Genomic DNA, 21,731 nt, shown 5'->3' with positions numbered 1-21,731 from the left:
CACAGAAAGGCTTATGGTACTTAAAAACAATTTTATATTCATTTAAAGCACAAAAAATTATATTTCGCACATATATCAGTTTTTTCTATTTGCACACAGCAATTCCCTCATAAAACACAGAATTTTCCCTTCATTATTAACACAGTGTTAAGATCAGTCAATCAGTGATATGTCCCAAGTTGTCACCGTTTCTTCAACCTCTCATGAAAAACATTAGTTCTTCATCCACAGTAATGTGGTATCAAAGTAATCAAACAATATTTTTTTGCATAATGTATTTCTCTTGCCAACCCTTTTCTAAAGCAAATACAATCCTAATCCTATCTCTAGAATATTTTCAGCAACAACATACTGTACAACACACTAAAATTTTCTTTAACTTATTACCAAAGTATTCTCGAAATTTAATGCCAATTTCAGGATTGCATGACAAGAACTGGTTTCCTTGATTTGATCCAATTTGGAAAACTACTCCCATGTTGTCTACCATCAATGATGAAATTTGGCATCCCAGATCTCCAAGCACAATAATCTGGAATAAACATCATTGAAACAAAATGTAGTAAAATAAATTAAATAATAACACAAAGTTAGGAAGATTAATGATTATAGATTTACAACAGATGCTAGAATTGGTTTCTTTAGACTAGGAAAACAGCTGAAAGAAATTTAATATTCATTAATAATGGTGCTTGATGATGATGTTTCTTGCTGAGTTGCAAATTTCTATTTCATTGATATTGTTTGAAATGGTAAGATGTTACAACCACTTATAGTATACACTTATTTAGTACCTCTTCCTGAAGTTTTTTAATATGTCTTTCAAAAGTTTTCCTCTTTTGAACCTCATCCAATTTATCAATTTTCACACAATTTATTGCCTTTGCAGTTTCCCGGTACTTCTCTTTCTCATCACTGTTTTGACGTGACCATTTTTCTGCAGCAGGCTTGTTCTTTTCGGAGTGCGATAATCCTTTGCACTCATCTGCAAGACACAAAACAATCTTTTAATAAATGTTTAGTACTTTAAATTATTAAACTACACCAAAAGGTACCTGGTAAAAAGGTGATAGATTAAGAAAGAGGCATCAAGCAATATACAACAAAATATATACTTTAAAGCTGGATTTACTGAATGTACTGTGCAATCATTGAATCCGTCCCTGATCATTAACCCATTAAGAGGCAATGCATGACTTTGAGCCCTACGAGGTGTGTTGCATGTATACAGTATATTCCAACAGGTCATGCACTATGTAATCTTGATTTGAAAAATACCTGATTTGAAAACGTTACTGCAAAACAAGTTATATGCATTTGGCCCTTGTATACTTTTAGCTCTTTTCAATAATACTGCAGTTGTTCAGCATCAGAAGATGTCATTCCCCCTTTCAGTCTTTTTGAATTTCGTTTCTGATTGCCAATCCACACCTGCAATTTAAAAACAGTTGCACAGTGCTTACAGTCTATAACACCATTTGGTACGTAAAACAGTGATCATGTAGAAAAGGTACCATAATACAAAGATTTGTTGTGAAAGGAACTTGCTGCTTTCCTGGTAATTTTATTTAATGCTCAAAACATAATGCAAGTGGCATAAGTTTGATTTCTCCTAGAAGACCTTGATAAAAGTCTAGCAAAATAAGATTTAATACTGGATAGTCCAATAAAATATCCACAAACAAAAATGATAAGCTATGCAGATAAAAACAATAGCATTGACAATGTGTATTTTTAGTCTCTACTACACAGTACTAGTTAAAGTCTGTTCCACACTATGTAAAAATTAATTTACAATGCATGGTTTCCTATAACTTTATGGTTTTGGTGTTTGGAAGGCCTGATTCAAACATCGGTTTCGACCAATCAGAGCAGCATGCTTCATATTGATGTTATATATTTCATAAATATTTTCCTAATGCAAGCCTGGGCTGATATTTTACCACTTATATAAATACTGTATGTATTTTTGGGTTTCAATAATCCATATATGTCAAATTGATTTCAAAATCTTGCATATTTAATTGCTCTTTAAATTAGGGACCATTAAATTTAGAGGGGGGAGGCTAGTACAAGAAGATGGTGGGTCACTAATATTCATGCAAATAAAAAAAGGCTTCCAAGGTGTTAACTCTACAGACTTTCAATGCATTCTAGCAAGCTAGAAATGCACCTGCCAGGCTGTTTTTGGAACCTGGACATTCATGGTCTGGTTGAGAATGGTATATATCTCAATATGTGATGAGGAAAGTGGTGACAAGAGCCTGGAAACTTACCTATTTATATACTAAATGTGTGAGGAAGGTAACACAGTTTAGATGTACTATACTTAATAAACTCTGTTGTAGCCCAGGAGGATGGGTCATAAAAAAAATGAATCACTTTCAGGAAAGGGTCAGAAAAAATTGAGCATAGTATACTTTATTTAATTGCACCAGTCCTTCCCACTGTGAAGTAAAAGACCTGTCCTTATAGCCTAGACAACAGTTTACCAACATCAAGGAGGAATGGACACATCACCAGGAAAGGGGAAAACACTGCCATTTAGAGGCTCCTAAACTAAACAAACCCATTAATTTTGGCTAAACGTTGATTTAAAGCTGTCATGCACTAGTAGCACTACCATGTGGATATTTTAAGTCCTAAATGTCCTCTTATCTACACGATGCGAATATAGTCGTATACGATTCTCATCCTGGAGTATGAAAACGATTTAAATGTTCAAATATAAGGATAAAACTAAGTTTCCCAGCATTAATTGAACCGTTATAATAACACATAAAGACGGAGCTCGTAGTATAGTTGCGAATTGGACTTGTATCCCAATATACACTGTGGTAATTGAAAATATTGTTATTTACCTCGACCTGCGATTTTGTTTGTTAGTCCTGCCTGCATGACTGCATTATCCACTTTATCTTTATATTTAGAGCCAGTTCCAACCATCCCCTCGTCGAAAAATTTCCCCAAAATACAACGTTGGTCATCAGCAATACGACTGCGCTTTCGTGCAGATGACTCCATAGTTTAAAATATTGAATTTCGTTTGTATAAGACTTCACTTCGAACACAGAAATTACAATATGGCGCAAATTGCGTGCATGCAACAGCAATTCCAAGCAACAGCAATTTTGATTGGCTGCCTGTCCCAGCACTGTCATGAACCTTGTTTCATACTAAATACCGACAAGAACCGACAAAAACCGACAAGAACCGACAAGAACCGACAAAAACCGACAAGAAGCTTAGAAATACCGACAAGAACCGACAGAAAGCAAGCAAATACCGTCATAAGTACGGAATGGACAAAATATTCAAGGAAAATATTATTGAGCAATTAATTTTAAGGTTCATAGTGAGGTAATCATCAATTTTACGAAGGAACAAGCATTGGAAAGAACAGGTAGGGCAAGTAGGGATCTACAAATCAAATGGGCTATTGCATTTCTAGTAAATATGCATACCCCCCTGTTGAGGACCTCGGAATTCTGCAGGGGTAAGGTGGCATTTTTAACCCGGAATTCCTCAGGGGTTAGTTTTTAATGGGTATAGTATTTTCTTCAGGGCATAGTTGCTATAAACATGAATTCTAAGTAATTCTTCAGGAAATATACGTCTTCTTTCAGACCTTGCGGGATTGAAGACTTTACATCAGTTCCATTCTGCAGGTGTTCAAATAAAGATTCTACGTCCAGAAAGCGTCCATTTAACTTATTGTTAAACGGAGCACAGTTTTCTTCTTCAGAGTAGTCTGGCAATGAGTTTGAATGTTCCTTCGGTTGAGTGTCCGTTTAACTTGCTGTTAACGGACTTTCAGGCATTGAGTCAGGCGGGAATGTGTCCTCCTTGTTGGGCATGGATTCATTAGGTTGTTCGTGTACTGGATTGGTTGCAGGTTCCTCTGTCTCCGCATCTGAGAACAACATGTAGCTGTCAGGTGGTGAAAGGTCGATTTGACTCCCGGTGTCATCCTCCGCGGGAGACACATTGAATGGTGGAGTGTTGAGAGAAAGGTGGTTTTCAACCGAGGTAGGATCGTTTAAAGGTGACACGACAAATTGCGGTGAAGGACTACTTACGCTGACAGGGGAAGATGTCTTCACATTGGACGTGGAGCGATATTCCTCGATCAAAGGGACGAAGTGGTTTGGAAGCCAGATCTGATCACGTGGATGAGGGCAGGTTCCGCACATTCTGCTCCAGAGCACGTACACTCTACCCCGGCTTGTATTTCTGGACGGTGGGACTCTTGGTGTGATGACGGTATTCAAAATTGGCAAGGATTTATCTAGCATGCCCGATTCATTGCTGGGTACACGGACACGATCTCTCGTCCAATCACGGATGAAAGTCCTTGTATCGTAAAGATTGACGAATAGCTTCCATCCCGAGCACAATCTTGGCAAGCTTTCACGATATCAGAAGACACGAGACGAAAACTCGCATAATTAAGGTGGGCCTTGTAATGTTCAAAGTTCAGAACTAGCTCCAAGCAGGTTCGGACTCTTAGTTCGCAAGACATCGCTTCATTTCCTTGAATAGCTACAGATACAGCGTTAAATAGACAGTTTCCGTCACCTTTAACATGGATTGGTACCCGTGATGGTATTCCTCCACAAAAGTTCACCACTGATTGTGAGTACTGATGGATCGTATGCTTGGCTGTTAAAGCTGGTTCGTCCGCCGGTAAATGAAATTGGTGATTCTTTAGCAAAATATTTTCCAGGATTGCTGCTTTGTGAAGACCAACCATGGTTCTGCTGGCATCGCTCAACCTTTCCAGTGATCTCTCGAAGTCGAACTGACCCCTCCGATCAACGCGACATCTTGAGCAAACGTACGCACATGAGACGTTCGAAAGCTCTTTAAATTCGCCTTTGCAGATATTTTCGCAAGCATAGTGAGCCCACTCACAACAGTGCTCGCAAAAAATAGCGTCGGTAACGCATTGCTTTTTACATTTGATACACGGCCATCTGGAAGCGGTTCTCTTTACACCGGTGCGGCTGGCACGTGGTTGTTTTCTTTCACTCATTGTTGAAATAAATCTTAGATTTTCTTCACTGAATTTGGATAGCTCGATAGAGAGACTTGTCAAAGACGAAAAGAATTAACACTGGATACGGTGTTCCTGAATACCATGGGTACCTAATGTCATGCTAATGAGCACATTCTTGTGCTATGACTCATGTGTTGTTTGAAAACTTCGCATGTAACAGCTAGTCAGATTATAACACAGAATTTACTTTTGACTGGAAAAATGATTTAACTGTAAAATATGATATAATTAAAATAGGAAAACAACAGAAGATAAAGATTGACGCTGCGTTGTTAAACTCAAACTGATGACAATTTCAACTGTGAACTTTCTAATTTTTTTTAAATTATTTTACAAAAACATTTCAGCGAGAAACTGCTTTCGTTTGTGAATTAGCCAATAACTTGTTTCTAAGATTGGGCACCGCCAAGAATAAATATCTGGGTTCGGTAAATAACCGAAAAATTTTGATCTTAGCGAATTTTTGTTATTGTAAAAACAGCCACATTCAATCAACACCTGTGCGTGATTAGTTCAGCTTGATCGGTTTCATAATCATGTTACCACATATTTTTTATTAGAACTCTTTCGTATTAATTATTATGCAACTTTTATTTCATGTATCATAAAGCTTTTCACGATTTTACAATCTTCACAATGTTGTTTTTCGGAATTTGACGTGACGGATTTTAGTAACGATTTTTCAAGACAATAACTTTGTGCGTGTCTCTAATAATAGTATCTAATAGTATCCACGTTCAGCACACACTATCTGTATTTTTGTCAGTTTTTGTCTGTCCTTAAAATAAATTTTTGTCGAAGTTCTTGTATTTCTCTGCTTCTTGTCGGTTAGGGACCTTGCTAATCACTTAATCTCAAACTTTCTATTTTTTAACTATTTTACAAAAACATTTCAGCTAAAAACTGCTTTAATTTGCGAATTTAGCCAATAACTTGTTTCTAACATAAGTGTACCTACGTCGTTCACTGCCTAGAACAAAGATTTGGGTTCGGTAAATAACTGAAAAATTTTGATCTTAGCGAATTCTTGTTATTGTAAAAACAGCCACATTCACTTAACACCTGTGCGTGATTAGTTCAGCTTGATCGGTTTCATAATCATGTTACCACATATTTTGTATTAGACCTGTTTTGTATTATATATTATAAAACTTTTATTTCATGTATTATTATAAAGCTTTTTACGATTTTACAATCTTCACGAATTTGACGTGAGACCGGGTTTTAGTAACGATCTTTCAAAACACTAAATTTGTGCGTGTCTCTAATAATAGTATAATACAAAAAATGTCCACGTTCAGCACACACTATCTGTATTTTTGTCGGTTTTTGTCTGTCCTTAGTATAATTTTTGGTCGGAGTTCTTGTCGGTAATTCTCTGCTTCTTGTCGGTTCTTGTCGGTATTTCTCAGCTTCTTGTCGGTTCTTGTCGGTATTTCTGTGCTTCTTGTCGGTTTTTGTCGGTTTTTGTCGGTTCTTGTCGGTTCTTGTCGGTATTTAGTATGACCCTTATCTTTATATTTAGAGCCAGTTCCAACCATCCCCTCGTCGAAAAATTTCCCCAAAATACAACGTTGGTCATCAGCAATACGACTGCGCTTTCGTGCAGATGACTCCATAGTTTAAAATATTGAATTTCGTTTGTATAAGACTTCACTTCGAACACAGAAATACAATTGGCGCAAATTGCGTGCATGCAACAGCAATTCCAAGCAACAGCAATTTTGATTGGCTGCCTGTCCCAGCACTGTCATGAACCTTGTTTCAAATGACCTAGATGATCATCTAACATGGGTCTGACCCGCATTTGTCAATTGATATTTATGGGTTTCACCCGTTGATAATATGTGACACGGGTGGTAGTTTGCATCGTTCCAATTATTAATGCTCACCTTTAACAGTATAAACAAAAAAATTGAAAGCGGCATTCTTTTCACGGCGTTTAAAGAAGTCAAATAATATTGACGATTTGGAAAACGTATAAACACGTCGATCATACGGGCCAACCGTTTTAAGATTTACAGAAGAATCTTGGAGTTTGTCCAAACCATCGAAAATAACCAAGCTGGAATACACTGCCTCGCCCCAACGTTTAGTAAATCCATGTCGTATAATTTGAAGAAAAATTTTGTAGCCGGGTTCAGTCTGCATGACGTGTTCACAATTGAGTTGGTATCGCAACCGCTCCAGAAAAAAATAAAAGACGCTATTGCCAGGCACAAACGTTTTGTTCAAGGAGCAAACGTGGAATTGCCGATACATGTTAGGACTCGATAGTTCGTCAGCAAGATTGTTCGCCGGGCCCCATAAACTTGAGAAGAAGAATCCTGAGCCTCTGGTTTGCGTAACGTTTAAATCAGTCAGGCCGAGCCATGGGTGTTATGTTATTGCCTAATCTCCTTTTAGTGTATGTTATTTAATGTTAGTGCGTATCTTGGCGCCAAATAAAAAAGCTTCTGGTTGTTGTCAACACGCGTATATTACATGGTGTCAAATAGTGGGATTTTAATGTCATAACCGCTCGATAGTATATCAAATTTTTTTTGCGAACAGCAGATTTATTTCTCAGTATATCACGCTCCGATTTGAACTGTTTGGTTATCTATTTCGTTCGATTCTACATGGACAAACTCAGACCGCCTCCTCCATTTTCCTTCGAAGGAAATGTGTCTCACGGATGGAAAACATGGCAAAAACACTTTCAGTTCTTTCTTACTGCCACTGAATCAGACTCAAAAAGTGATAAGATCAAGACATCCATTCTACTTACGTGCATCGGACCGAAAGGTAGAGATATTTATGAAACTTTCACATTTGAGCAAGACACTGATAAACTCAAATTAAAGCCTGTCTTAGAGAAGTTCACTTCGTATTGCAACCCTCGCAAGAATATTACCATCCTGCGTCACAAATTTTTCTCGTACAAGCAAGTTGAAGGTCAATGCTTTAACGACTTCATCACTGAGCTAAAGAAACGCAGTTCTGAATGTGAGTTTGGTGATTTGACAGACTCGTTAACTAAGGACATGATTGTTTGTGGCACGACTGACCACACACTTCGTGAACGCCTTCTTCGTGATGCCGATCTCACTCTCGAAAAAGCAATTGCTGCCGGTCACGGCGGAAGAAACAAAACGTCATGCAAAGAGCTCAAGGAACACCAAGAATCCTCTGATGTACACAAAATCAACCGTCGAAGAGATAACCAACCACGAAATTCTGAGAAACCTAAACACCCAGACATTATCAACAAGTGCAAATTTTGCAGTGGATCCCACCAACGTGGAAACTGCCCTGCATATGGTAAAAGATGTCACAAATGCCAGAAGAGAAACCACTTTGAATCCTGCTGTCCGGAGAAAGAAGTCAAAGGCGTTGCTAAAAAGGACTCCCCACCAATAGCTCTTCTGATGACGATGATGAATTCTACATCGATATGGTCACCAGTGATAATCCTAGTCCCACTATCAATGAATCTCCTGCAAATCCTTCCCAGTCAGCAACTTTGCCTGGTGAAACAAATGTATTCACAGTTGGTGACACGAAACTGGACTGGTCCGTCACACTCGAAATTAATGGTGCTGATGTACCTTTCAAGATTGACACGGGTGCTCAGTGCAACGTTATTCCCAAGTGTCTACTGCACAAATTGTCACCGAAACCCAAGCTCAAACCCGCTACAATAAAGCTTTCTGCCTACAATGGCACACCCATTCCTGTTTCAGGCAAGTGTATTGGTAGACTGAAACACAAAGGTCGGACAGTAAATGTTCTCTTTATCGTTGTTGACTCAAATTCAGTTCCCATCCTCGGACTAAACACATCTGTCAAACTAAACCTCATCAAGCAAGTATACCAAGTTTCTGAGAATGAATATCCATCTGCAATCTCAATTCAAGACGAGTTTTCAGACTGCTTTGGCGAAATTGGCTGTTTACCTCGCGTTCACCACATAGAAATCAGGGATAACGTCAAACCTGTGATTGCCCCAGTAAGAAAGATACCTTTTGCACTCAAACCCAAACTCAAGAAGGAACTACAACGCATGGTCGACCTAGACATCATCCAAGAAGTTGAGAAACCTACGGACTGGGTAAATGCTCTCGTCGTAGTGTCAAAACCAAACGGAGACCTCAGAGTCTGTCTTGATCCCCGACCTCTCAACAAAGCCATTAAACGCCAACACCACCGGTTACCTACAACCGAAGAAATCATCTCAGAAATGGCTGGTGCACAGTATTTTTCTAAGATGGATGCCTCTTCTGGATATTGGCAGATCAAAGTTGACGATGAAAGTTCTGAACTACTCACTTTTGGTACACCATTCGGACGATACCGTTTCAAACGCCTGCCTTTCGGAATTCACTCCGCTAGCGAAGTATTCCAAGCCGAAGTAGCCTCTGTCATTTCAAATCTCCAAGGATGTGCCAATTCGCAAGATGACATCATAGTATGGGGGACGACAAAGGAGGAACACGACTCTCGCCTAAGAGACGTACTCACACGCATTCGTGCCAGTGGTTTAAAACTCAACCGACGCAAATGTGTGTTTGCCTCAACATCCCTCACATTCCTTGGCCACACGATGTCTCCAGAAGGCGTCAAGCCCGACCCAAGTAAAATTGAAGCTATTATCCAAATGCCGATTCCCGAATCCAAAGCCGACCTTCAACGCTTTATGGGTATGGTAAACTACGTCGGGAAGTTCATACCTAACCTCTCACAAATCACTGCGCCATTACGCCAGCTACTTAAGAAAGATGTCCTTTTCCATCTCCAACATCCGCAGCTGAATGCCATCAACGAGATAAAACGTCTCATTACATCTCCACCGTGCCTAAAGTTTTATGACCCAAACTTACCCACCCGGTTGAAGCCTGATGCAAGTCAAGATGGCCTCGGGGCCCTTCTTGAGCAGAACCATGGATCAGCAGATGGTGATCGATGGTTCCCAATTGCTTATGCATCAAGAGCATTGTTGTCTTACGAGAAGAATTACGCTCAATAGAAAAAGAAACTTTATCGATTGTTTTTGGAGTCGAACGGTTTCACGAGTATCTTTATGGACGCCACTTTACAGTTATCAACGACCATCAGCCCCTCAAATCCATCTTCAATAAGTCTATCAGCGTGTCCTCCTCGCATACAACGTTTCTTCATGAAGCTCCAAAAATACGACTTTGACCTCGAATACGCTCCCGGGAAGACCATGGTCGTCTCCGATGCCCTCAGTAGGGCATACCTTAAAAGTCATTCCTCTCCAGAGATAGAAGAATCAGATTTAATCCACCACGTCCACTCAGTCATCGACTGCTTACCAATTAGCACAGCAAGACTGACCCAACTCCAAAACGAGACTGCTGCTGACCCAGTTCTCCAACAGCTCAAACAGTTTACTCTAACTGGTTGGCCACAACAACCCCAACAAATTCCTCCAGCAGTCAAACCGTACTATAGCATCCGAGAAGAGATTACCCACAACGAAGGTCTACTACTAAAGGGCCAACGCATTATTATTCCTGCCTCACTACGCCCCACAATGAAAGAAATCATCACCAAGGTCACAATGGAATTGCCAGATGCAAAGTCGAGCTCGACAGTCCATATATTGGCCAGGCATGAATTCCGAGATCGATGATCTTGTCTCTAGTTGCCCGCACTGTTTAACACACCGAAACCAGCAACAAAAGAGACCCTCATCCAACACAATGTGCCTGAAGTACCCTGGACAAAAGTTGCGTCAGACTTGTTCACGCTGTACGGACATAACTATGTTATCATCACCGACTACACCTCAAAGTACATCGAGATCGAACGTCTCACCGACAAATCTTCCCAAAGTGTCATCAACAAAATAAAGAAAATCTTCGCTCGTCATGGTATACCTAAGGAAGTTTACACAGATAATGGACCAGAATATACTGCCCAAGCATTCAAACAGTTTGCAAAAGAGTGGGACTTTAAACACGTAACTCAAGCCCCCACTTAGTCAAATGGGTTTGTCGAGAGAGCGATCCAAACGGTGAAAAAGTCGCTCAAGAAGGCACATGATGCGAACGAGGATCCATACCTCACCCTGTTGATCTTAAATACGACGCCAGCATCTGATGGTGTGTCTCCAGCAAAGCGCCTCTTTAAGCACCAACCCCGCACCACCCTACCGTCCTTGAATCTAACTAACATTTCAAGTCCACCAAAAACCACCCCAGCGAACGTCAAAAAGGCCTACAATCAACACGCCAAGGATCTGCCGGACATAGAACCAGGTACTGTTGTCCGCATGCGCATTCACGGGGAAAAGCGATGGATGAAGTTGGAAAGGTGGTTGCGAAATGCCAGGAGCCTCGCGCATATCGTATCCTTAACAGCAAAGGAAACGTCGTCAGACGGAATCGCCGTCAGTTATTACCTTGCAAGGACAAATTCCGTATTCAGTATGACCAGGACGATTACACTGAGCTGCCTTCCTCAAACATCCAACAATCGAAACCGAATACCTCATTGCCTGCATGTCAGGGCCTGCCCAGATCAAGTACTGTAACTAGATCCGGACGAGTTGTAAATAAACCCGTAAGATTTCGCTGAACAATATTTGCTATCGCTGAACAATATTTGCTATCGCTGAACAATATTCGCTTCGCTACATTGTACATTCCTTTAGTGGGGAGATGTTATGTTATTGCCTAATCTCCTTTTAGTGTATGTTATTTAATGTTAGTGCGTATCTTGGCGCCAAATAAAAAAGCTTCTGGTTGTTGTCAACACGCGTATATTACAATGGGGACATCGAGCTAAAGCCATGCGACGCTGTATTTGATATAACGGACATGGGGATTATGCTAGCGTTATTGTATAGATTGTTGTACGTTACTCCAACGCCAATTCCATTGGAATTGTGGATGTAAATGTGACTTATATCGTGCTGATCAAAATCAATTCTCAGTGCAACACCCGAAACACTAATGTCATCGCGATAAGCGTATCCAGCGTCCCAAATCTCTACATGATGTAACTTGCTGCCATGTTGAGAAAGCGCCAAATGAATTCCTCCCCAATTGTGGTTCTTGCAAGTAATATGCACGGTGTATCCCCGACATTTCTTGCCATATTCCCAAAAAGATCTGCTGCAGCTCATAATATCATTTGCATCCACATCACAGAAAACATTGTAAACAAAACCTGGTACGTCCCAAGGAATGCCACTACGTGTCAAAGTATGAAAGTCAAACCCCAGTTGTTGACAGGCAACCTTTCCTTCGTGATGGTCAAATCTGAAAAATTTAACACAGACTGGCCACCATGTCTCATTCACCAGAATTTCCAACAAACCATCCCAAGGTCCGGCACCTCCACCCAAACGGAATCTTCTTTCGCTTTGAGACCTTACAAGTTTGATCCTCTCGCTTGCTGTACCATTCGCTATCAAACGGCCTTGAACAACCATTGTTGCCTTAGCAGGAAATTGCAAAGTGACATTAGGGCCGACTGTTAGTGTTGCACTTGGCAATACAATGATGTCATCTGTTACGGTATAAGGCGAATGATCAGAAGACAATGTTAAATTTCTGTCCAGGCTTCCACCAATAAATGAGATGTTACGGAAACAAACTGGTCTCGAGGTATTGAGACTAGTGTACTCGGTCATATGGTCGGAGATAAAGAACGGAAAGTACTTTATAGGAGAAAGATGTACTCGTCGATGAAAAGCAAATAATCTGTTAGAAATTTCACATTCATTCGGCGTTCCCCACCAATTCAACTCTGCATGGATAATGTTACCAATATCTTGACGTGTGGTGGAAATTTCAAAATCAAATCCAGGATTTTCAAAAACATTTTCATGAAAAGAAAAGTTTCCCTCTTTTAATATAACACAGGCGCTATTTTCAAAACGTCGAAAGTTGTTCGGAAAAGGGTCATACGAAGAGTCACGGGAAGGTTTATTTTGCTTGAAAGTGTTGTTCTTTACAAGAGCCGAACGTTTTTGTGAGAAGGAATAAAAATCAATATATACGACACTCTTAGCTGTGTTTTTCATAAAAGAATTCCTGCGAATATCGACATGAACAGGATTCGAGTCAAATTGTGAACCACATTTCTTGTTGTCCGTCAAAGTGATGGCATTCCATGTGTTGTTGAAAAACGTGTTGTCAGAGAATACCGCATTGAAGCCGAAACGACCAGTGCAGTACACGTAGAACGACGTCTCGAAATTTTGTTCGAAATGGTTGTAGGTGACAGTGCCTTTAATTCGTCTCGGCCTTACGTTGTAATCTATAGGGCAACTTTGTGGTGATAAGTAAACACCACCCCTGAGGTTACGTGTTATAGAATTCCCGCTGACAAAAAACGTCATAGTGACTGCTGAACTGGACCAGTACCTGCATTCCGGAGAAAGGTTGACCCCATATTTTGCATTTTCGCTGACTGTGCTGCTTTGTAGAGTAAAATGCCCAAAATGACGAGGTTTAAATCGGTCAGTTCCATCTATCAAATTAATCCCGTTCCTATAATTTGAATTTGCCACACAATTGTAAAATTTATAACCACCAATTTGATTCCATATTGTGCATCCATCGCGATCATTCTTGGAAAAATTTGAATGTTGAAATACACTGGATATACCATCCCATCTTGCATGTTGATTCCACTATATTTATTAGATATGGAAGTAATGTTGAAAAAATCGACGTAGCCAAAATTGTTAACCATGGAAATCCCATTATAGTTTTCTTTGACAAATGAGTTGGTTATGTAGCATTTTAAGCCACCTTCTGAGATAACAAGGCCACTGTGTAAATTCTTTTCAAACCAACTGTTAGATACGTAACATCTCATACAAACACGGTTGAAATACAATCCTTTGTTTTCATTTTGAATAGAGAACACCTCGATCAATTCACTCAGTAAAAGACTGCTTTGCACCACTCGAAGACCGTTAGCAGTGTTGCTAACAAATTGGGTGCCTTCTTTGGCTGATAGAATTCCGGAAAGATGTTCGATGATCAAACCATCCTGTTTATTTCGAAAGAAATTAGTTTTAGAAATTTCAACTCGGCCTGTGATTTTTTTTATGATTGCACCATTGCCGTTGCTGTCCATGAAGGTGGAGTTTGTGATCGCTAGAAGAGGTACATCTAAAAATTAGTTCTCAAGATTAGATATTAGGAGAAAATCTGATTGATCTGAGGGGCCGCCCTGCCTGTGAGCAATTTGGAAGGATTCCTGTTAATAAACATGCTCAAACGTGGCCAAATCCAAAGAGTTTAACCTGGAATAATGACTTGAACCTGAGAATTGAATTTTTATATTTTCTACATGCAGGGTTTCCTGTAAAAAGTGAGACTTGAAATTATCTCATTGTTCTCAAACCTCTCTTAAACGCGCGTGATTACGCACGAGGGAATTTAACGATTTTGTACTGTGTTTTGTCAGTTGAGCCATGATTTCATTGTAAGTGGACCTTTGTTGTTATTTCAAGAAGCTGTGGATTTAGCATAGCGCTTAGGCATACAAATTAGATAATGATAGGATAATTTCTAAAGTGTCTCTTTTTTGGGACACCCTGCAAACCAGTATCAATCTTAATTGAGATATACGGCAATATTTGTCAATGTTTTGAAACGAAAACACCATGCATACATATTTTCTATCATTTGCAGAAGATGTTAAATTTTTCGTAAATAATAAAGTCAGATAGGTCCCAAGTCAATTATGGTGCAAAATTGTTTATAATCAGATTTTTCTCTGAACATGTTTGTTCTAATCACTTCCAGGAAAAAAATGGGAAATCGGCCTAAAGCGCCTCTCATTTTACACAAAACGAAAAAACATGTTCTACGTTTTGATGCGATATTGACAGTTGCAATTTAATTCAAGAAGACGGTCAAGATTTTGATGAGGTCTGCTCGGTTATGCTAAGTTCGAGCGTTTACACCTTTAAGTCAAGGCTATCGGTTCGATCCAGACCAACACGTGCTGAACTGTGATTTGAGAATTGAAATCACATAAAATTATTTGAAATCACTTATTTCTCATATATATGCCTTTGACCAGACCGAAGTGCATTTACACTATACGAAAATCATCGTGAGATCTCATTATAAATAAATTATCGGTCAACATTTCTTACCTCCCTCAACTGTCACAGTGAAACTTATTGTTCCTTCTTGGCAACTTAAACAACGAAAACGTATGTAAATTTGATTGCCAGAACTTGAATGAGGCAAAATATCTTTATAAACATCAGTACCCGACTTGACGTGAACAAGTAGGGTACCATTAGCTGCGATTCCGTCGTAAACAAACAATTCAAAAGTTTGACTAGAGTCAGGTGTCGAATGGACATAAATAACAAGCCGATTTCCTCCAACACTTTGAAAAACCTGCAGAGAGAAACGTAGCTGCCTGTATAGTCATACAAGAAATAATGCTACGTAAATGCTAATGTAAATAAACCAAATTATAAGCCTCTGTGTTTCTATCAATTTTGACTTACTTTTGAACATTCAACATTCCTTCTAGCTTGTCCAACCGCGCGAAACGTAATTGGAAAGCTAACATTTTCTTCAATGACTGAGCAAAAATCGACCGTTTCTTCAATTCCAGCGTAGGAGAATCCATCCCCTTTGCTTGTATTAGCAACGATTGTGTTTCTGATTTCGATAGTCTTCGATTTTCCAGTTATCTGAACTCCAGCAAAGATGTTGTCTCTGAGAGCGATGTCTGTCAAAACCAGGGGAGACTTTAGGTTGATGGATGTCACACCAAGCGCAGAATTCGTGACTCTCACATGATCAATCTCAGGTAGGTATTCATCGCCAAATATAGCTTTAAAAGCATGCGAAATATCCACGTATTGTAGTGTTGAAGGTATCTTCGAGTTTTTAAACTTAACGCCTTTCCAGAAAAACGTATTTTCTAGATAACTCCCCAAAAACTCACATACCACGCCAACATCTTCGCCATGGTCTGCAAGATAAACGGAAAAACAAATATTCTAAAGACCATTCACGGCGATTTGAACTAATCGGCATATTTGTTTATATTTTTTTAAGCAAAGCAAATCAGAATGCCTAAATTTTCAATACTTCATGTAAAATGACAAATAATGTACCTTTTTACCAGAAGTAGTCAAAATTTATGCATTTTGATTGGTTACTAAAAATGTAAAGGGCATTTTAAACGTGGCATAACCTTGCTAGTCCATATATAATGAGGCACGATCGATTTTCGCTCATAATAATTAACACATATTGATTGACATATTAATAGAATGACCATTAGTGATGTCCGGTAGCTTATCAATGTTTGACGATAAACACTGAAAACGGTTGCTATCTACTTACTACAACCATTCACCCCTAGACCTCGATGTTTACAGCTAAGTAAATTATTCTCCGATCCGCCACATTGTAGACGATCAAGCCAAATCGGTCCACTCCCGCCACCATGCGTGTAGCTATATTTTGCTTTCATGAAACCAAGTTGTCGACAGGCAACCTAACCGAGAAAACACGGTAGTTTGAAACAGAAAGAAATGAGTGCAAATTAAAATTCCCCCAGATTCAGTTGTTACTACCTCCCCACCTCCCACTTTTTCTTCGGAAGGAAAATACCTTTACCTTACCTAAGTGCAAGACTAATCGTTATAAGAACACTTTCATCCCTGCCAACATTTTTAAACTTAGTAGTTAAATTTTATACTAGAATTCATATTCAAACCTTTTTACCGTATAAAATTAATAGACCCGCATGTACAGTAGTTAAATAAGGTTTTCCCTATTAGGTTAAATATTGTAAAATTGTGTAATTCAACCTTTGGTTGCAAGGCAATTCTATTAAACGATCTATCTATCCATCTACCCATCTATTACTCTCACTGATTCAGAGGTATGTATTTCAAAACGGTTGGAGATTATGTTTGAGAACTTAAAATCGGATTTTAAGAGTAACACAGAATGACTTAGCATCAAATGTGGTAAAACAACTGCCTGAAATAGACAAAACACTTCTCGACGTTTCGACCTGAGGGCTTTCGTCAGGAGAGTTAGTATTCTTCCTTTTTCATACGAACTCTCCTGACGATGGCCCTCAGGTCGAAACGTCGGGAAGTGTTTTGTCTATTTTAGGCAGTTGTTATACCACATTTGATGCTAAGTTGTTTGAAGACGCCGCCACGCTGCTCCCTGGTTATATTGGAACGTAACACAGAACGAGTCTTAGGCCTGTTTTCCACTTCAAACGTATCGTAGCATAACGTAGCGTATTTCTTTGTTTCCGAAATATTCGACCAGAATTAATGACTTTAAGACAATGAGATGCGCTACGTTTCGCTACGATACGGTTGAAATGGAAAACGGCCTTTAAAGTCGGGATCTGAAACACGCAACTTTCGGTTTATTTTCTCGCTGTTTTAATTGTGTAAAGCTCGGTCGCCGAGATTGAACTGACAAGTTAAGGATATCGCATAAGAGGTGCACGCATACGATTGCACATAAGCTCTTTATTATATACGATAACTTGACGTACAAATAATAGAAAGTATAAGTCGAATATACGCTAAGAAAGTGCAGTAAAAGGCAAGTTAAACATAGCCAAAATAATAACAAGACTCGCCGAATGTCCTCTCTTTGTGAGCTATACACTAATTAAAGTTATAATTAAGACATACTATGAATATCTTCCCAATACAAGGTCCATCCTCGCCATACGAAAACTGTCTGAACTTGAACAGAAAACAAACCTAAACACGCTGGCTCCAAAGCGTGTCCGCAGTTACAGCATGAATTCGGTATGTAAACAAATTCGGTATGTTTGGAACATTTTGAACTTCTATACTTTTTGACTTGAAATACGTTGTGTTTTCTGACAACATTTTGATGTTCAAAATTTTAATGCTTAAAAGCCTGGTTTCCATATGACGCTGACCTGTCGCCGACTCATTGTCTGTAATCATGCAAGGAGAAAATGATTTCAGAAAGACAAAATTTTTCACTCATCAATAATCACCGACAAATATACTTTCCCGACGTCGGCGTCATATGGAAACCAGGCTTTAAAGTCATATCGCCAGAGACAATGAAAGTTTACAATATATTTAGGTTAGCTAGACTTTATATGAATACGAACTAGCGTTTTAATGAGAAAAATTCGAAACTTGGAGAAATGTTTTATTTGATGCCCTCACATTGTTGTGAGCAGAACTGATGCGCATCACGGACTTGACTTTTACTTTAAATATCAATGCTTTCAAATAAATCCGAAATCGAAAGCACTGATTTATATTTCTGCATGAACGTGAAACAATGAAAAATTCCGATCCGCGCGGAATTCCGCCTAGTAAAACAGCCTTTAATTCTGTATATGGTCCAACGACTATTCAATTTATTACAGGCCGGAGTTTGGATAAGAGCGCAAAAAATATGGGCTGCGGACTCAAAACGTACGCCATTAAATTTGAATAAAGAGTATACTTTGTGTCAAATTTATTTAAACTGTTAAGAGAATACCGATCATGCAGTCAATCATAGATTGACTGGTAAAATCGGTGACTAGTATAGTATATAGCCATGCTGTGAACAGCTGAGTCTGGTAGGAAGCACTGTTTCTCGTCACCGACAACCGGCGATCTATTGTTGGTGGCGGTTGACGAAGTAAATCTATTTCAAACAACAAAGCACTTTATTCGTTAACGATTGCCGACAATAGCCATCGCCAACTGTTGTTCGGCTTCGGAAGACACAGTCACACAGTGATTTGGTAAAGTTTAAATGGGACGCAAGGCAGCACGCCATAGTAGTATAAATGGTTAAGCAATCACTATTAGTGTACTCACTTGAGCATCGTTATAACCAAACCAGTAATCGCAAACAGTTCCCCATTTTCCATTGACAAAAATCTCCAAACGTCCGTAATCGTAGCTTCTTCCATCCGCAAGTCGAATTCCGGCATTACCAACTTTTTTTGCCACAGTGCGCACTGAAGTGTTTGTTGACATTTTTGTCAAAAAAATCCTATGGGTCGTATTCCCCTTTGCTTGAAGAGAGCCGTTGATTTGCAGAGCGATTCCGGGAAGGAAGTACAACTTTACGCCAGGTTCTATTTTCAGTGTTGCATTCTCAGAAACGTTTATGTCTTCCTTCACAACGTACGGCGAATTGTTTAGTGCAAGGGTCGTGTCCGCGTGAATTTGCCCTCCAAAATCCATACTCTCAATCGGCCATACTGCCAACTGAAATACTAAAAGTATTTTGACTATTGAAGCTCTGTCGCAAACAATAGAAATCCATATCTTTGAAAACGACTAACAAACCACGAGTTAGCATAAACGCAACGATATCTTGTAATATTTAAGCAATGCAAATAGTCCCTCAATATGTCGAATGATTTTAGATTTCCAAGTATGATTTCCTAGTCTAATACCAAGAAAATAGCCAATACCGAATAAACGAAAATAAAATATCAAGTTTCAATTGACCGTAACGAAAAAGATGGCGGCATGTACATTTTACCAGAATGCATTGCAGGCATTAAAAATGATTGACTGAAAAAAGATGGCAAGAAAAACTCCTAATGACGTGAGATTTTAACACAGCGAAGAAAATAACTTTATGTTTTATGCCTGTCCTTTAAAAGACGTCAGTTCGCTTTTTTAAACGATTTCCGACCGCAATGCATTCTGGTAAAATGTACATCCGCCATCTTTTTTGTTATGGTCAATTATGCGTGAACACTGAAGATATGGATTAAGGCCTGTTTAAGCGGGTGCAATGCTGTAACAACGCATAAAAAAGAAATTTATCTCAACTTTTGTTAACTAGATTTGAGTTAACATCATGTAATGAACTGGTCAAAAGTAGTAGTATTTATGTCATCATTTTGTTTGATGTATTGCATCCGTTTAATTTGGTTCTTAGTTTGTGTGTTTATCATTATATATAGGGCCGCTGTAATTGACTAAAGCTGTAGCGTGCACCTAGCCAATTCTGTTTAGATGTATGCGTGTGTGTTTCCATAGCTATATCTAGTATATGTATTTATGTAAATGTCAGTATATTCATTAATTGGCGAAGATGAATAAATAAATAAATAAATAAATAAATTAAATTTTCACAGGAATGTTAACAACTGTAAATAAACTAATAAAGCAATGCTATAATACCAACTGTCAATAGCTACTACTACTACTAAGCTCGATGCATTGTAGTAATTTTCATGTTTTTCCCCCTAAACAACAGTTGAACCCTTTTTATGTGTCACATTTAAGCTAAGCTACAGGGGATGTTTTGTATCACTTGTAAGTGTCAAAGCGAGAAAAACAAATGTAAAAAACATGTGTAAAAATGTTTCCAAGCAATATCCTCGATAATCGAAATACCAGAGTAAACGAACCACTCTTAGAGGAATGACATTTGAAAAAAGTAATCTAAAGTTAGCCATTGAAACGCAAATACGCTATGCCTATAGCAACACAAACAAAAACCTTCATTTCCCGGAAATGCGCGCATGTTCCAGGAAAAATGATTTATAATAAGAAACAAGAAATCGGGAATCATATAAATGGATTTTCCTTTTGTTGTAAAGTTATAATCACACTTTGCCTCGTTGGCTACCAGCTCGTATACTAGTAGAGTTCATTGTATAAATGTTACCCAAATGTTTGCACTATTGTCTCGGCTAGGTAGTGGGAAGTTTTACACAGCAGGGCATTTCTGTACATACCAAAAATATTTGCATTTCTAAAAACATGAGTGGTTGCATTCTCTTTAGCGGTGCTGGCCATACGATGCAGTTCTGAAGCCCGTTGGCCGTTTGTTTTTGCTGATAATTCCTTCCTTCGCTTGCATATTTATCTTCTAAACGTGTTCCGGGTATTTTCCACCCGTGTGTAGGTGATGCAGAAGGGGGTAGAAACTAAATAGTTGCATCCAAACTGCACAAGTTATGGATATAATGCAATACAGACCCGTTTACACCTTCGAAACAGTTTTCTTTCTTGACAAATGTGAACGAGTAATTGGTTACAAATTAACTCGTTCACATCTACCAAAGAACCAAAAAGCGTAAGTCGTGTAAGTGGGTCATAAAGGATTTTCATTCCTTTTGCTCTTGAACTTTATACTGTCTTTACGCTTCTCGCAAGGCAGGGATAAATACTTGGCAGGAGTCTATTTCTTCTCTCCTGATAAAAGCATTGGGCAAAAGGGAGTTTACGCCATTAGGTCGAAACGTCAAAAAATTTCGTTGTACGTTTTCCAGGCAGTTGCTGGACGATTTTGATGAGACTTTGTTGTCCTGGATCAATTTAGTTTAATTCAAACTTTGCGTTTCTCAATTACACCCTGTTGACGAATTGCCGAAAAATTTCTCGCGTCAAATTATCACGCATAATTGGGCTGCTATGGTGAAACGCAAAGTTTGGTTCAACAGGAAACAAAACACAGAATATATTTTCAATATTTATTATGCATTTCACAAACACACAAGAGATTTATTACTTTAGAGGAATAAATCTAGATGAATGTGTTGCGCCAATACCAGGGCGACCATGTTTGACTGGTTTGTATGTGATGGAAAACTCGCCAAGGTAGTGTCCGATCATTTCAGGCTAAAAACAGACATAAGTGTTTTAGTTTGGCAACATGTCCACATGAAGTTACAGATATTAAGG

General features: G+C 38.9%; 1 protein-coding gene and 1 long non-coding RNA gene across 2 annotated transcripts; both read right to left on the bottom strand.

Annotated features, from left to right (window-relative positions):
• Positions 1–392: 392 nt before the first annotated feature.
• LOC114543516 lies at positions 393–3,088 on the bottom strand. Its single transcript, XR_003690076.1, has 4 exons — positions 2,862–3,088; positions 1,279–1,431; positions 795–985; positions 393–532 (listed from the first exon to the last, which is right to left on the bottom strand). It is a non-coding gene; the product is annotated as an uncharacterized LOC114543516 (long non-coding RNA).
• Positions 3,089–15,215: 12,127 nt separating this feature from the next.
• On the bottom strand, positions 15,216–19,058 carry LOC114543517 (protein bark beetle-like). Its single transcript, XM_028562469.1, has 5 exons — positions 18,897–19,058; positions 16,408–16,561; positions 15,558–16,030; positions 15,312–15,444; positions 15,216–15,235 (listed from the first exon to the last, which is right to left on the bottom strand). The coding sequence occupies exons 1-5, from the start codon at positions 19,056–19,058 to the stop codon at positions 15,216–15,218; spliced, it is 942 nt and encodes a 313-aa protein (XP_028418270.1).
• Positions 19,059–21,731: the final 2,673 nt, after the last annotated feature.

Source organism: Dendronephthya gigantea, unplaced genomic scaffold (genome assembly GCF_004324835.1).
Source record: "Dendronephthya gigantea isolate DGI-Jeju-01 unplaced genomic scaffold, DenGig_1.0 000471F, whole genome shotgun sequence".
NCBI classification, from domain to species: Eukaryota; Metazoa; Cnidaria; class Anthozoa; order Malacalcyonacea; family Nephtheidae; genus Dendronephthya; species Dendronephthya gigantea.
The sequence above is the reverse complement of the archived record's forward strand: the minus strand, read 5'-3'. Positions and strand labels throughout refer to the sequence as shown.